The sequence below is a fragment of the Haemaphysalis longicornis genome, unplaced genomic scaffold (assembly GCF_048455015.1).
Source record: "Haemaphysalis longicornis isolate Haplotype H1 unplaced genomic scaffold, Haemaphysalis longicornis Haplotype H1 scaffold_8, whole genome shotgun sequence".
NCBI lineage: Eukaryota > Metazoa > Arthropoda > Arachnida > Ixodida > Ixodidae > Haemaphysalis > Haemaphysalis longicornis.
In genome coordinates, this window is record NW_027526445.1 from 170,483,806 (window position 1) to 170,499,834 (window position 16,029).

Below are 16,029 nucleotides of genomic sequence, written 5' to 3' on the forward strand. Positions count from 1 at the left end.
AAGAGTCAGCGAAGTCAATATAGGTACTAAGAAAATAAAATCACCTGAAACTTTTACCGTACAGCGCAAAACTAGGGAGCAGGAAGCACTTTTTGCGCTGGGTAAACAAGCACAGTGGTCAGCAGCACGACCGCACATCTGCGAACGCTTTTCCGTCAAAGAAATGCAATTGCTAGACGTGAGATATTGTGGAAGTTTGGGGGACACTTACTGCAGGAGTGATATACAACAAATAGTCACATAAAGTACTTACAATGCTTAAAATAAATAAAAGTGTAAACTGGTCATACATTATAAATCTTATATATCCGGACTGGCCAGCGCCGGCTCGTGGCCTAGCGGTCTGAGGCGCTGGGATTTGTTTTGAAAGTCGCAAGTTCGAATCCCCAAGGGTACATGTATTTTTTTTGTAAGTTGATTTTTTCGTATGCGGCCGATGTTTTCTGAACTGAGTTCACCATTTTTAGGCCGTAACGTTCACTGCTCCACGAGCGAGATCGCAGAACGCGCGCATACTGACAATGACGCGCTAGCGAGTTCTCGTTGGCGTGCTGTTGCCACAAGCACCGACTGCTTGCGGGCAGTGGGCCCAGGCCTGAATCAGCACACCCTTGGCCTGGTGCGAACTAGTTTTTTACGAACAGACATGAGTGAGGAAAGCTCCGAATACGCGGGAAAAGCGCATGGCATTTGAGAGTCTGCGGTGACGCGGAGGGCGTTCATCCACTGCGTAGGCCTCGTCTAGTGATTTCTACGATTCCAACCCGCCCTGGGAGGTTTATCTTAGACATTTGACAGCCGACAACATGGCAGAAGCGCGGTACGGCGATAATTGAGAAATCGAGAATGCCCATCCAACAACGCCATCAGATGCCAAGCATGTTTTTTTACAGAACCGAAACCGAAACCGAAACTTTTGATTGCTAACCTTGGGCATCGTCCAATCACGGTGCCCCCCCTCCTGACGTCACAGCCTTTAGTTGGTGCGGCCGCCGCAAACCGCGCATAGTAGTTTTTCTTCTTTCGCGCTTTGTAAAATAATTACCGATTTGTCAACCGGATAAACGATGAATAGTGTGTTAATTTGAGCCAGTCTACACAGTGCAAGCAAAAACGGGAGCTTGACAAATTCACTTCAGTGTCCCTTTAAATGCGCTTGTGCGCAAGGCGGCACATTTCAACGAAATGAACACTGAGACAAAGCCTGGGCAACGTTGGCCGGCTGACTGAGGCATAACGAGGTTTGCGTCCTCCGAAAAAGCACAAGACGAACAAAAGTTACAGTGCATACATTTACCTGTTCCTGGCTCCGTTTGTTTCAGGAAAGCATGCGTGCCCTACTGCTTCCACGCCGCTTCGCATTCTGGTACCGCGGTATGCTTTACCAGGGCCCTGGTACCATATTGGTAATAAAGAACGCATCATGTGCATTCTGCCTCTATCGTGAACTAAAGCGGAGCTCCTATGCTGTCGGCAATTAAGCGTGCTGTTCCTATAGATACCGAAGAAAAAAATCTAATGCGCCTTTCTGGAAGAAACATGGTTGAAACGTGAAACATTCTCCGGTAAAAATGCAAAGTCCGCAATACTATCAACCAAAGTGCAAATGCAATGCAAAAGTGCAAATGAAAAAGTGCAAATGCAAAGTGCAACAACGTTGAGCTAAGCGAATGTGATGTTGCGAATGTGCTGATTTGGTTAGCTCAGAGCTCAGCGTTGTCGTTTATTTGGATTTTGGTTTATTGGATTGTGAACTTTGCATTTGTACTGGAGACAGCTTCGAGTTTCATCATCATCATCATCATCATCCCATTGCGTAAAGTTGACTTTCCCACTTCACGTTTTATCGTTATCACCACGTGGCCTCCAATTGTGTGCAGTTGGCTTTCCTGTTTATAATTTCACAATCATCATAATCATCATCATGTTCCCACATTGTGTAAAGAGTGTCATCCCGCAGTGCGTTTGGACGCAACACCATCAGCGAGACATAGAAAGTTTCGCTTTAAAAAGATGCCAAACATTCCGTGGCGCGCACATTAGTAATGCCTGTGCTACACGGTACCTTTCGATTGGCAGTTGAATCCTCAGTTACAAGTTCGCCCTACGTATTTCCAATGGGGCACTCGATAGACAATTGGTTCAACGGCCTTCGGAAGGCCTTTGAAACGGTCGTGTAGCAAAGGCATAAGACATTCAGCGCACTAATTATAAGGATCGTACCGCAATCGCAACTCCCGTTTACACATGTGGATTCAATAGAAGAGGGCAACTTAAAGGCCACGCACCCACATATGGGGTTGCACTTAGAAATCATTTATTTAACTAGATAGCACGTTGTAACAACAGGCAGCGTCAGCTAGTAAATGTCTGGATGAAAATCATTAAATACGAAACCGCCCACGGATGACACGCAAAGCATCGCTACTGTTGACGCCCTCCAATCCCAAAGTCAAGCGTAACCGTTCATCGCGGACCCACGGCGACACGAAAATGCCTTGGAAAAGGGTTCGAAATGTTTCGCAGCAGTGAGACACTGTTCAGATACCTTCGTCATCAAAGGACCGATATAGCAACTAACATGGCAGAAGGTGAAGAAAAACACTTGCTCAGGGCTATAGCTCTCCATCCCTTCGAGTGGCAGGTCAGATGACACATTTCTAAACCGGACGTAAGTTTCGTAAGCAACGACGAGAGCAGGCAACTGCGGGCACAGCCAGTCCTTGTAACCAACGACGGTACACCACGAACCGTTCCAAAATGCTTCGGTCTCCGACGCATCAAACGGCTCCGTCACGGCACCACCGTGAAAAAGATCGGTCATTGATTCGAGCGCATCGAATATCGCTTTCGCGTACGCATAACCCAGTCCGCCGTACGTCATGGCACTTGTGCCTTTACTGTAGAAATACGGGGGTGCCAACGCGGCAACTGCTACCGACATGACGTTCAGAGCAGGGTTGTATGAAAACAGCTGACTCGGGTGCAGTTCATATATCTGAGCGACATAAACCTGGCGATCTTCATGGACAAGGGTGTGTTGCAACTGCAGCCGGCTCGAATGCCACTGGCCGAAGAAATCGCCAGTTCCATTGTAAGGTGGGCCATAGTAGCGCTCGAAGCCACCGGGGCTACCAAAGTCGTCTTCAGGCCAAACGACAGTCTTCATTTCTTCAACTAAATCGGCCAACTCATTAATAAGCGGGCTGTTAAGCTTGGAATACGAGCGCAGCTTCTCCGAGGCGACCGTGCGGACATTTTCCAGGAGTGCTAAGATGGAAATCTGCTCTTGCCTCGTGTATTGCGCCTTGTTAATTGAGGCGAGAAGAACGTTGTACGTCATTTCCACCTGTTCGAAGCAAGTGAACCGGATGAAGATCTTGCCCGCTTCGTAGCCCTGCAACGCAGATGACAGATGGCTGCTCACCAGGCCTCCGAGAGCCTGCACGAACGCCCATATTGTGTGGAAGTAGAGCTGCTCAGGTGTGTAGCAGTCAGTAAGGGCGTCCAAGGCCGTTAGAAGATCTGCGTTCGTTGCCAGCAGTATATCCTGCGCCGTGATGGGCGAAGCCGCTGCGTAGATTGACTGGAGAGGGTTTACCCAATCCTCAACAGCTAGCTTTCGCACCAGGGCAGGTAAGCTTCGAAGTTCCGCAAGCCTCGGTTGAATGCGCAAAGCGTTGGCGTGTGAGCTGAAGTTCCCGAATACGTCCTTCTGTACGGTGGTGCTTCCTTCAAGGAACGACTTGTAACGCGTGGAGGGGCGCCGGTATTTGAAAAAGCTTGAGTATAATTCCAGGTAAGATGAGTACGCGTCATCGTATTGCGTAATATGTGCGTGTAGTTCATTCCAGACGACCGGTATAGCGGATGGGCTAATGACGACGGCGCGGTTCCGACGCGCGCTCCTGTTCACCGGTAGCAGCTTGACGCGGAACCAGAGGGGCAGAGCCCAGAGGACGGCCAGCTCGAGGATCACCCTCAGTGGCCGGGAATAGTTGAGCATCCCCAGCTCGGCTTCGCCTTCGGCGGGCCACGCGAAGTCTGTGCTGTTCACAAAATCGACGAGGCTTTCGACGGCGTCGTCTTCACCCCCGCTCCTGTTGAGGCACGCCCGCATCATGCTGAGGGGTCTGTTGAGAAGGACTCCTTCGTCGTGGCCTCTCAGTGAGCTCATCTTCGCCAGGTCCCCGATCCAGTTCATCAGGGACTCTCCCGCAATGGTCGGGACCACGCGGGAGTTCTTGCCCTCCCACACTGAGCAGACAAAGAGGCTGAGGTCCTCGCAGGCCGACGGACGGTGGCTACTGTTGATGTTGAGGATTCGGACGTGGCCGATGCAGTCGGCTGTCCTGCACACGTTCTCGTCCCCGTGGTCGTCGTTGGTTGGCAAGATAAGAAAGACGATCAGCAGCAGCGCAGCCAGCAGCAGGCCCGCAGCCGCCCTCGCCTCCCAGCCGAGGAGCGAAGCCGGTCTCTTTGCAGGCCTACGTAGAGGCGACGGGGTCAGGAGCCGTTGAAGGCGAGCCTGGGAAAAGTCATAATGGCAGGCCTTAGCTTGTGCTTTCGGTGTGTCGTGGCAGCGCAACAAACAAACGCAATGTGAACGGGAGTGTTTTTTGGTATCGGTGCCTAGTGCAACTACGTTGCCAAATTCTGATGTGTCGATATCGAGCGATGTGCACTCACTTTTGGAGTGTTTCGTACCACTTTTGCCTCACAGAAATGTGGTTGGCCGTTGACGCGAACTAAAACTTCTTCGTCCTGAGGCGAGTGTGCAGTCTGACGGGTGTAGTCGACCTTGAGAGTTGTTTGCACTAAGCGCCTCCTGACAAGATGACCTACCGAACAAGTGTCATGGTTCAGGGGGAAATCCCCGAAGGGGTTTGTGATAATGAGGTGTGCAGAAACGGAGGGCGATGAAGAAGAGGAAGAAATATTAATTCGGCGCTAAGCAGCAGGCCACGATCCTTTCAGATTCTAAAAATAACGATGATAAATTCTTTTATTAGGAAGGGGAGGACCGATTGTCGCTGGAGGGGGAATAGGGGGAATAGGGAGGGATAAAGCAGCGCTTTATAAGTGCATGGCAAGTAATCGGGCGGGTGGCCCCAAGCAGTTAGTACATTCATCCGAGTCTTGACTACGGTTGAGGACGCCCAGTTTCTTGAGCGCTCCGCTAAAAGACTGGCGGTTCGCTTTTCTTTTCGTTGTAGCAAACAGCTCTTTTAAAGGCGTATTTATCGAATTATGTACCCTGCGTCTTCCGCGACTTGTGCAGATGCTTCTGAAAATTTCGGGAAACCTGGGATTGTTTGCTTTGCTTAGGATTTTGCGTTAGGTGTTTGGTTTTTGTTTAGTTGAAGTGTGGTTTGCTTTGGAAGTTTCTTTGTGTGTGATAAATGTACGTTTTCTTCAATCCACCAATCTCTCACTTGCATCTTGAGTAAATAGAGGCATCGCTGCGCAATGAGTTTTTACTTTAGATTAGCCGACATGTGACTATTAGGTGCGTGACGAGCTGGCCTGCACGTGAAACAAACTGAGTTACGGAAGCATGCCCTCCGCGCAAGTGTTCTGTAAAAACAAAAACAAAAACAAGAAAACAAATAGAACGTTTTCACTTCCTGCGAATTAAATGTGACTAGTGAAAGCTTACTGGACGTGATCCGGGTAAGTTACGATCAAACGGATAATTTGATGGTTGGTGTAGGAGCGGTAGTACGTCTCAATAGCGGTATTCTTAGCAAAATTTTCTGCGGCAGCCCGGCTACGAAGCATAGTTCTACTGCCTACGACGTTGCTGATATTGACGCTCCTTTAAAGGATATCTAAAGCGCCTACGAAGAAAATATGCTCGCAGAGCTATGCGTATTGGGAATCACGACTCGCAAAGCACGATGCGTGACACGCAGTGGTTATATTTCGCGCTCGGAAGGGCCCTATACTACAAGTTACAGCTTCGCTTTAACACGCCAGATCTAATGTAGGTTTCCGGACTCGGTTGTATTCGACGAGCAGCTATGACGTATACAAAATTTTTCCGCCGGGAAACGTACGGAGAGCTCTGGCAGGTGATAATGATGATGATGACGATGATGACTGCTAGTCGTTTCTTCTTTGTAACCGGGTGATGACGTATCATCTTACCAAAATAAGACTAATATCATCATCATAACCATCAGCCTATCTACGCCCACTGCAGGGCACAGGCCTCTCCCATTATTCTCAAATTACCTCGGTACTGTGCCAACTGTGACCAATTTATCCCCGCAAACTTCTTAATCTCATCTGCCCATCTAACTTTCTGCCGCCCCCTGAAACGCTTGCCTTCTCTATGGATCCAATATACTTTGAAAGACTAATATACCCTTCGTTTAATACCAGCGCTGCTCTTACAGGGCAGGCACAAAATACTCCTTTTTTTTTCCGTTGCAGGTGGTCTGTCCTAGGTAATATTCCCCTCTCTGCTTTTCGTCCACCACCATTCTAATGTTATTTTCGTCGCAGGGGTGAGCTCCCATTGCGCCCCCTGGAGAACGAATGACCCGGGCAGCCGAACACGCGTTGCATGGCGAGTACTTGATGGAATTGACGGGAAAATTAGATGGACGCGTACTGCATATTCCGTGGTAAAGCAACAAGAATACACCGTTCATAATAGCAGCGCGGTGAATTCGTACGCATAGTCAAGCGCCTCCCGTGCAGTTACGATATAATCCGTCGTGTTCACGAAGGGACCAAACCGTCAGTACTTCGCGTGCTTATGGGTGTAACGCTTGTGGATAGCAGGCGTGCGTCAAGCACTGATACGAAAATTTTGTTACACCTTTATTGCTTTTATCGATGCTTAATGGCCTGGCTGACTTGAAACAGCACTCCAAATACTTCAACGCGCGATCGTTAATTACGTTGAACGGCCTGAAAATCATTTGTTTCAAATTCCCGCGCTTTCATCCCGAACGGCGCATATGACAGGACTCCCTGCCTGACCTCACCGCTTTGTGCGGACGTCACCGGCGCCCGCTTGAGAGGGTGTTGCGCCCGCTCGCCGCTCGTGGGGCCGCGCGCATGAAGTGACGTCACGAGTTTTCGACAAGCGCTGCCGCGTCACTTCTTTTGGCTCTCCCTGGATGATGTCACGCTGATGTCCATTTGCTGAGTGCCGCTCCGCGCGCTGCTCCGTCGGCGCGATAAATGAGATACAATTGGACTATGTTCTTCGCGTCGCAGGCCGCTCATATTTCACCCAGGGTATTCTGTTGAGTGAAGGAAGCGAACTGTGCAATAATATTAACGCCGAAAATTGGTGTCAGTGCTCCTTTAAACTCGCGTATAAGACATTTTAGTTCAAATTAGTAGATATACATGCGGTCCAAAGGAGCCAGGATAAGTTGAGTAACAGTAACGCCGAGGGACGGGGGAACGAGGTTGGCAGCCAAAAAGGTGGATTAAGCAGCTAAGCTCGGGGCCACAAATGGCTTCCAATGGCAAGAGATGGAGCGATATGATGTGTCTCCCGCAGAGAAATGTGGATCTTTCATGAGAGGCACCGGACACCTGAGTTTCAACCAAGTGATGCGCCCTCTGCCATGACAGGCCTGCAGTAGGTACACAGCCCCCTATCTGAAAATGTAGATGTGCGGGGCAATGGTCTAATTAGTGTCGCATGATGGCGGCGATGGGAGCAGTCCCAGTTAATTTTACACAACCGGCCGAACCGCTTCCGCTCACTGACTAGCCAGAGTCACTGGTAATTATTGCTGTGCGGCTGCATGAAATATATCCCTGACACTTGGGGCCCTAATCCCGACTGCACAAAATCACAGTGAACTGTAAATCTGCCGGAAGTCTTTTCTGATTGGCTTTAAATTTTGGTCTCGTGCTTCCGGTTGACAAAGCTGTTGCGTATGCTTTCGTCATTCTGACGTTGCATGACGTTTACCGACACCAGCTCTAAAGTTTGCCTTATTTCTCTTTACTAAAGGCGCATAATTCTTGGCCGGCAATGAAAAACTAGACTAAATGCAGCGGACACGACAACGTACGCCTGTCTTTGCTATTCAGCAACAATACTGCTCGTATGTCACGTACTCTCTCTGATTGGCTGAGAAGGCGTGACGTAATTTAAACAACTGGCCGAAACGATAACGTCAAACATCGGCAACTCCAGCTTGCATAAGAGTGACGTAATGTTACGTAACAGATTGAAAATGGCGGCTGCTGTCGCCGTAAATAGGGCAAAAAAATTCACCGATTGTTTGTGGTCTTTTGTAGTGGACACCTTGTTAGCGTTACCAGTACCTCTGCCGTTAAGAACAGCTGAGGCGACAACGCGGGCGTGGCCTCTACTGCGGTATGTGCCTCGGGGTGGTTAAAGTCGTGGGTTGGTATTCGTCACGAATACCAACCCCCGAATACCATTACCATGGTAATGGTATTCGTGGCGGCACACTGTGATGGCTTCTTCCACAAATTTAAGTACACCCGCCGAATTTTGAAATAATATCGCGGAATCGTCGATGGGCGGGTGGGTCAGCGCCTATTGTCACGGGAGAAAGCGGCGAAACGGGCGAAAGTAGATCCCACAGTTCGCATGGGCGCAACCGCCGTCTGCTAGGGTGTTCCCGCTTGTGCGGGAACACCCTAGTGCGGGAACACCTTGGTGCGGGAACCCCCCTTCCCGCTGGTAATCAGCCGCCTATAACCATGGCCGTGAACGGAGCGCAGGAGAAATCGCTGTCACCACCCGGCAATGAAGATGGACGGCTGATTAGCGGCGAGGAGGGGTGTTCCCGCACTAGGGTGTTCCCGCACTAGCGGGAACACCCTGACGGCGGTTGCGCTAGCGGGACCGTTTTGCTCATGCGAACTGCGGGATCTACTTTCGCTCGTTTCGCCACTTTCTACCGAGACAATAGGCGCTGACACACCCGCCGCTCGACGCTTCTGCGATATTTTTCAAAAATTCGGTGGCTCTACCTTCTCAGGCAAGACGAAATCCAAGTTCGATCGGTACCGCGTCGTTGGTTACCTGGAATCGTTGCAGCAGGCGAGTCCTACACAGGCCCTATCTTTCCTCCACGGCGAGTTATCAGCCAGAAACAAATTTACTAACCTTTAGCTCCGAGGGAGTGGTTGGGCCAAACCGCTTGCTAAATGTCGAGGTGGCGGTTGGTGGCAAAACACGGTCCTCCTCACTGGTCGTGAAGGGCCGGGAGCGTTGGTGACTGCGGGAGCGACTCCTCTCCATCACTGCACGCACGCGAAGATCGAAAAATGCGATGCAGAACACAAACTCTTGTCACAGTATCCACTAGACACTTATAGTGCTTTTACTAACTGCCATAGTAAAAAGCTACGCGCGACAATATGGATCTGCTAAGCGCGCAACACAACAGGGAGACACATTCAAAACGCACATATCACACTTGGACAAGAAATTGAGCAAGTAAGCCAACGAAATGCACGATGAGAGCAAGTATAAGTTACCTCAGAAAGGCATCTGCTCTTCTTGCTTTTATACCCAGCAGCGGAAAGTCCTCTGATAGAGTCGGCGAGCTTGTCGCAAAAATAAGATATTTTGGCGATAATCTTAGAATTATGCATTTTAATGTGACCATATGCAAGTCGACATGTGGATTTGGAAGAACTTTTTAATCACTATTTGGAGTGGGAAAAGTGCTGCGGTTATTATGTTCAATAGTTAATATAATTCTGTTTCTCTCAAGGAATGTTAGTATCAGACAAGTAGTTACTAAGTGCACTGTCCAGACTATTAACGATAGCATTTAGGTTTCATACTTAGTGGGAGGACCTACGTACCGTACTGGGGGTAGTAAAGTTCGTAAGGAGTTCGCAAATGCAACCCGTTACTACCTTTTTACTATAGAATTTTTAAAGAGTGATGGCCTGCAACAGCGGGAGTGCAAGGTGGATTTTCACTGAGAAAATGATAGTAAAACCTTCCTACGAAGTCTGCACGAAGGTCCAAAGCGTGCACGTTGCCTCAGCTACGCGGATCAGCCTGCCTTGATCCAAACGATGCCGGTGTGTGGGAACGGCTGGCAACATTGTTTCCTCTGAGGAAGAGGGACTCCTCTATAGTGTCCAGACGGAATGCCTATTCGGTCAACGTCCAGGATGCCTTGGCTCCTGGCGGCGTCTCCGCTTTTCTGGACGGCCCTGTGCTGGACCTCAGGGCCCTCGCTATGCAGCACGGTCTGCACTGCTTTTTGCTGGTGATAATAAATTTTGCTTTCGGATTGCTGAAGTCTGTTCCTTGCACAGTAGGGCCTTTCCAGAGAATGTGTGCCAAACTCGAGCTGAACAACACCACAGGAATTCAGTGCTTAACGTCTGAAGCGCGACCCCGGGTACCTTTATTCGCTTCACCCTTATCGGACATGAGTGGAAATGTCGTATGGCCACTGTTACGCTTCAGCGCGCCGCTACCCTGTGCGCGCGTGCTGCAAGTTTGGTGTCGTGCGGGGAAGCTTCCTGTGTTTGGCGGTAAAGCCGGCCTCCTGACACGCAGGAGCGCGTCCGTCGCGCGGGCACTTGCTGGGAACGGTTCATGCGTGCGGCAGTTGCGAAATCCGGAACAAACTGGTTCTGTCAGGGACGTGTTAAAACGTGACTGTGGGAGCGAACGCGGCCTACGGAGATCTCTCCTGTCCCCATTCGCTCAAACTCAACGTGCGCCGGCTATCACGGGACCGGGAAAGGGTGTTCTTGTGCGTCTGTACATAGCTCGGGCCGTGTGCAAAGCCCTGGAAGCAGCGGAACCGTTTCCGCTTCTCTGTATAAATTCCACCGTCTTGGGTTCGTATCCGTCGACTTTGGGGACTGAACTAAGAGCGCCGCTCTGCCCGTCGACTTCGTCACTGTGCATCCATGCGGTAAACCAGTTAAGTTTGCTCTTGGCTCTTTGTCGTGAACACCAAGGCAGCACTTTGATCGCCGCTCATCCACCATGCTACCACTACATGACGGAGGCAACAAAGCTCGGTACGGTTAGGCCTTCAACAATGTAACACCACTAACCTGGCACATTTTCGGCGACAGGGCCTGTTGAGGAGGATTCCGGCCCAGCCTCTGCAGTCGGCTTCTTAGGGGAAGGGCTGACCCTGGTGGTAGCCGGGTTGAGCACGCCTTCGGCTGGAATCTCCTGACTGACTGCCGCTTCCTGCAGATGAGCAGACCCGACAGCCTGCCGCCCCGAAGCCTTTCTACCGCTACGTACGGTAGCCGTAGAAGGCACCGCCGAGCCAGAAGCCGTTGCCGGTGTATAATGGGCACTGGTTGCGGCCAGCGATGACAATTCGGGATCATACCCGGCGGGGGAGACCCTCGGAGCCCCCTTGGTCGGCGCGCGAAGCAGCTTACCCTGAGGTCGCGACGTCTGGTATGCGTCGTCGACGGGTGCGTCGGTCGTAGCGGTGGCTTCCGGCGATTTGTCGTTGGCCTTCGACGAAGATCTCGACTTTGACGAGGAGCAGCTTGAGGAGACCTCGCTTCCGCGGCGTAGACGACGCGTTTTGGTCATTTCAGATGGGGCTTCAGCGTCGTTCGTTCCGGAACCGACTGCAGTTTTATCGGCGGGAGGGGCGATGTTTTCTCCTGTCTTCACCGTATCGGCTGTTGCCCGCCTAGATGTTGAGCGTCCAGAGCTGGTAGCCTTGATAGGCTTCCGTCCAGGGGTTGCACCGGACATGGCGTTGGTGGATTACTAGTAGAAGGCGCGCTGAGAATGCTTCTTCGCGGTGCACCGTGGCTCGTCCCACGCGACAGTACCGCTCGTGGTTGGTGACGGTGATGATGACGACGACGATCCCAACGCCGGGCAATCCTTTCTACCCTTTCCTTATTCATTAGTGTTGATTTTATAATCGGCGTGTCCTCTCTGATGCCGTACCTCATTTTCTGGCAGTCTACTTATTACATTTTTTTATTGCCGTTTATATACACTTCTTTTTCCCTAAACGAGTACTTCAAGTGCATTCATTATATTTCTTCTAATCTTAGCCCATTATTTTTTCTCTCAGTTAGCACCCCATTTCCTGGCCAATCACTCTGAGTGGGTATGAGCCTTCTGTTGGCGCCAACCAAACAACCAACCTTCACGAACCCTACCCTTTAAAATTCGAGATTCATCATCATCATCATAATCATCATCATGAGCCTGTTTGTGTCTACTACAGGACGAAAGCCTCTCCCAAAGATTTCCAGCCACCTCTATGGAGTGCTAGATGAGTCCACGTTTTTCCCCCAAATTTTCGTAGCTCATCATCGCCAACAAGTTCTCGCGACCAACCCCTATAGTGCGTTTGCGGTCTATCGGCAGCCAGTCTGTCAAACGGATGGTCCACCTGTTGTTCCTCATTCGCATTACGTGACCAGCCATGCCCATTTCCTTCGCTTCATTTCGAGATTGTCGTCCACCAAACACAAAACACCAAAACAAACACACAAAACGCCAAAAACAATGAACACACAGCATTCGAGATTAGTGAGTCACAAATCGTGGAACGTAGGAGGAGGAGAAACTTTATCGTGAGCTTGGTGATGTGGGAGTGGCTCCTCGAGTCGCAGACGGGGGGGAAAGGGACGAACTCCCGAGTACCTTTCGCGCACCGCTCACGCCGACGCCGGCGGGGCCTAGTCCCGAAGACGTCGTGAACGTGGGTGGGATGTGGAGGCTCTGCGCATCCCGACCTCCCACTCCCTGCTGGCCATAAATAAAGTCTTTCTCTCTCTCTCTCTCTCTGGGAGTGGCTCCTCAGTCCACGAGACTGTGGGGCGACCGTGCTGTCTCAGCCCTGGACACCAGGAGTTGCTGCGCATCCAGCCGGCCCTGGTCGTCAGGTACTCCCGCAGCTCAGGGAGGGGAAGGGAAGTGGGTAAAGGTGGGAGGGCTGGGTTGTGTGCGCACCCCAATATCATGTGTATGAGGGTGCATGGGTTAGGGCAGAATTTACATGTGGCAGGGTACTGGGTGGGGTACATCCGATGTGGTCAAGCTGGGTGAGGAAAGGTGTTTGTTTGAAGCCTCCGGAGCATTACTTCTTCTGTTTTAGTAAGCTGCGGGTGAAAGGGGGGAAATGTCTTGATGTGCGGTATAATGTTGGGTGATGTCTTGAAATGTGAGCAGGGGAATGAGACGGTGTTTCCTCAGAGGCAGGGAGGAGGGTTCGCAGGCTTGTCTATGGGCAAAATTATTGGCCGTTATTGAGGAGTGTCCCGGGGTCCACACAATGTCGATCTTCCTGTTGGGGGCATGTTGAGCTAGGAGGTTCCACGTAGTTGAGGCCACGTAACCTGATAAAAAGCTACGGCAGACGGCTTGACAGTCCGTAATTAGAATCGTTGCGGGTGTTTGAGTGATGGCGAGGGCCACAGCAAATTCTTCCGCGGCCCAGATAGATGTGGTCTTGATTGGGGCGCAAGTGATGATCTTGTATTTAGTGGTTGCTATAGCTAAGTCATGGGACAGATTGGGGTAAGGGCTGGCATCTGTGCACAAAACATTAGGATTGTTTCCGTAGATTTGTTCTTGGGCTTGGCTACGGGCGTGTCGACGACTGGAGTGCAAAGTGAGATGCATATTTTAAAAATGATAGTCTTTCTTAGGCTACTTAAACCCAGAAATTTTGGTATATCTGTCTGTCTGTCTGTCTGTGACTCGATTCAGCCACCCGGCCAAAGTAAAACAACGCATGCGCAATAGTCTTATATAGTCACACCTAAATTACCCGTCTAAGTCCGATGAAATGTTTATACTTGTCAACATTGTTGAAGAAGAACGAGACATTACGCAAATATAAGACGACAAATCAATACAGAAGTGATATTTGCAGCGTTTCTTTATAAAAAAATCATGCATGCTTGATTTTTGCGAAATTAAATACTTCATCAACTGCAGAAAAAAAATTCATTCCGCCGTCGCCTGCTTTCGCCCGCACCACTATAGCTTCTGGCGCCATTTTCAGAAATCAACCGGCAACAGTTACGAAAGGTTCCACTATACGTTCCACGTTCTGCTTGGAACGCACGTGAATTAGGGTAACGCCGTTCTATAAACGCTGAAGTAGGGCGTCTCGATTCACGCGCGTCTCCGCCGTACGGCAGCGTTTGTATCGAGAAACCCGGGCTTGAGCAGTGGAACGCGGTAAATTTAAAAGGATTTAAGCAAACCTTTGGCGTCTTTACCTTGGGAGCAGCGCGACGCAAGAGGAACAACATTGAGATGTGAGCGGGAAAGCTAAGGGAGGTATTTATTTGGCAAAAGTCGATAAAGACGATCGTCTTTTGTCGACATTTGCAACGAGAGGAGCAGATACGCGGCCAATTTTTCGGGAAGAGGGCGGACACGAATGGATTGACGCCAATTATGGGGAAGAGGTTTTCTGTCCGTGGTCTGAGGAGTTGACATTTTGAGGTCCTGTAAAAGTACCAGTCCGGTTGGTGTTTAAGTTTAAGGCGATGGTGGTGTTTAAGGCGAAGGAAATGGATGAAAAGGGCGATACTTGCTTCCACATTTTTGGCATTTTAATGATTAATTAAACGATTGCTAGGTGAGAGAAGGGTGTTGATTCTCGGCACCGTAATCCAACTTGTTCTCACCCTTTAGTGTCACTTTAAAGGGTGCTCGCCATGGGTCAAGACACTTGCGCCCTTGGGTGTCTGCACTGAGAGTACTTTTCGGCGAAAACACTTCAAAGGGACAGAGAACCAATTCTTGTTGAGTTTATTGTCCTGTGCAGTGCATATGCAGAGTATATTGTACAGTGCATTGTCCTGTATAGATGGGAAAGCCCGTCTGCTTTCCCTCTCCTCCCTTCCCCACACCAGCAGTGGTTCCGGTGTCCACACTTAGGTGAGGCAAACTACGCCTGCCGGTGGACTGGCCCTTCTATGGTATACAACAATAAATTCATTCGTTAATTCAGCCATACGTGTCCCACCAAAAGGAATGATGGCAACCACATCAGTAAGCCGTGCTGCAACACACTTTTAACCATGGAAGGAAAAAAGTTTAGAGACGCCGCCACTGGAGATGCGTGAAGCCCAGTCATAAAAAGTGTAATCGAAGTCATCCCTAGGTGTCAATGTGCAGCCACGTAACCCCGCCGTGTGATAGCGCACGGGCTCCAACCGAACCATCGCCCGCATTAAGGTACAAGAAAAAAATGGCCGCGTATCTTCTCCTTTCGTTGCAAATGTCGTCAAAAGACGATAGTCTTTGTAGACATTTGCCAAGGAAATGCCCCTCTTTGCTTTCCCGCTCACCTCTCATGCTCTTCATGTACAGTCGCGCTCATCCCAAGGTAAACACGCTAAAGGTTTGCTCAAGGTGATTTTAATTTACCGCGTTCCACTGCTACAGGCCGGGTTCCTCGGTGCCAGCGCTGCAGTACGGCGGAGACGCGCGTGAATTGAGGCGGCCCACTTCAAGGTTTATAGAACCGCGTTGCCATGCTCCACGCGGCGTTCGAAGCAGAACGTGAAACCTAGCTAGTGGAACCTTTCTTTGCTGTTGCCGCGTGATTTCTTATATGCCGCCAGGAGGTGGCGGTTTTCTGCAGTAGATGTAGAATATCTTTTGCTATAGAAAAACCAAGCATCCGGGAATTTTTTAATAAAGGATCACTGTAAATATCCCTTGTGTACTAATTTCCTGTCTTATATTTGCGTGATGTCTTGTTCTTGTTCAACAAAGTTGACAAGTATGAACATATAAACCGGGCTTAGACGTTTACATGTGGCTGTGAGTATATAAGACTATAGCACAATATCTATTTTACTTTGGACGGGTGGCTGAATCGAGTCACAGACAGACAGACAGACAGACCAAAATTTCTGGGTTTAAGTAGCCCAAGAAAGACTATCGTCTTTAAAAAAATCATCATGGGATCACGTGCTAGGGCTGACTCCGGCGGCTTGGGAAATGGAAACAGCGAGGGAGCGGCGTCAACGGGCGGGTTAGAGAAGGGTGGCCGTATTACGTCATTTCCTGTCGTTTTCCTT

At 50.0% G+C, this 16,029-nt stretch overlaps 1 protein-coding gene across 1 annotated transcript; it reads right to left on the reverse strand.

Annotated features, from left to right (window-relative positions):
- Positions 1-2,160: 2,160 nt before the first annotated feature.
- LOC144148575 (uncharacterized) lies at positions 2,161-11,548 on the reverse strand. Its single transcript, XM_077680090.1, has 4 exons — positions 11,246-11,548; positions 11,047-11,188; positions 9,119-9,255; positions 2,161-4,528 (listed from the first exon to the last, which is right to left on the reverse strand). Exons 1-4 carry the CDS (start codon positions 11,546-11,548, stop codon positions 2,453-2,455), a joined length of 2,658 nt encoding a protein of 885 aa, XP_077536216.1. The 3' UTR covers positions 2,161-2,452.
- Positions 11,549-16,029: the final 4,481 nt, after the last annotated feature.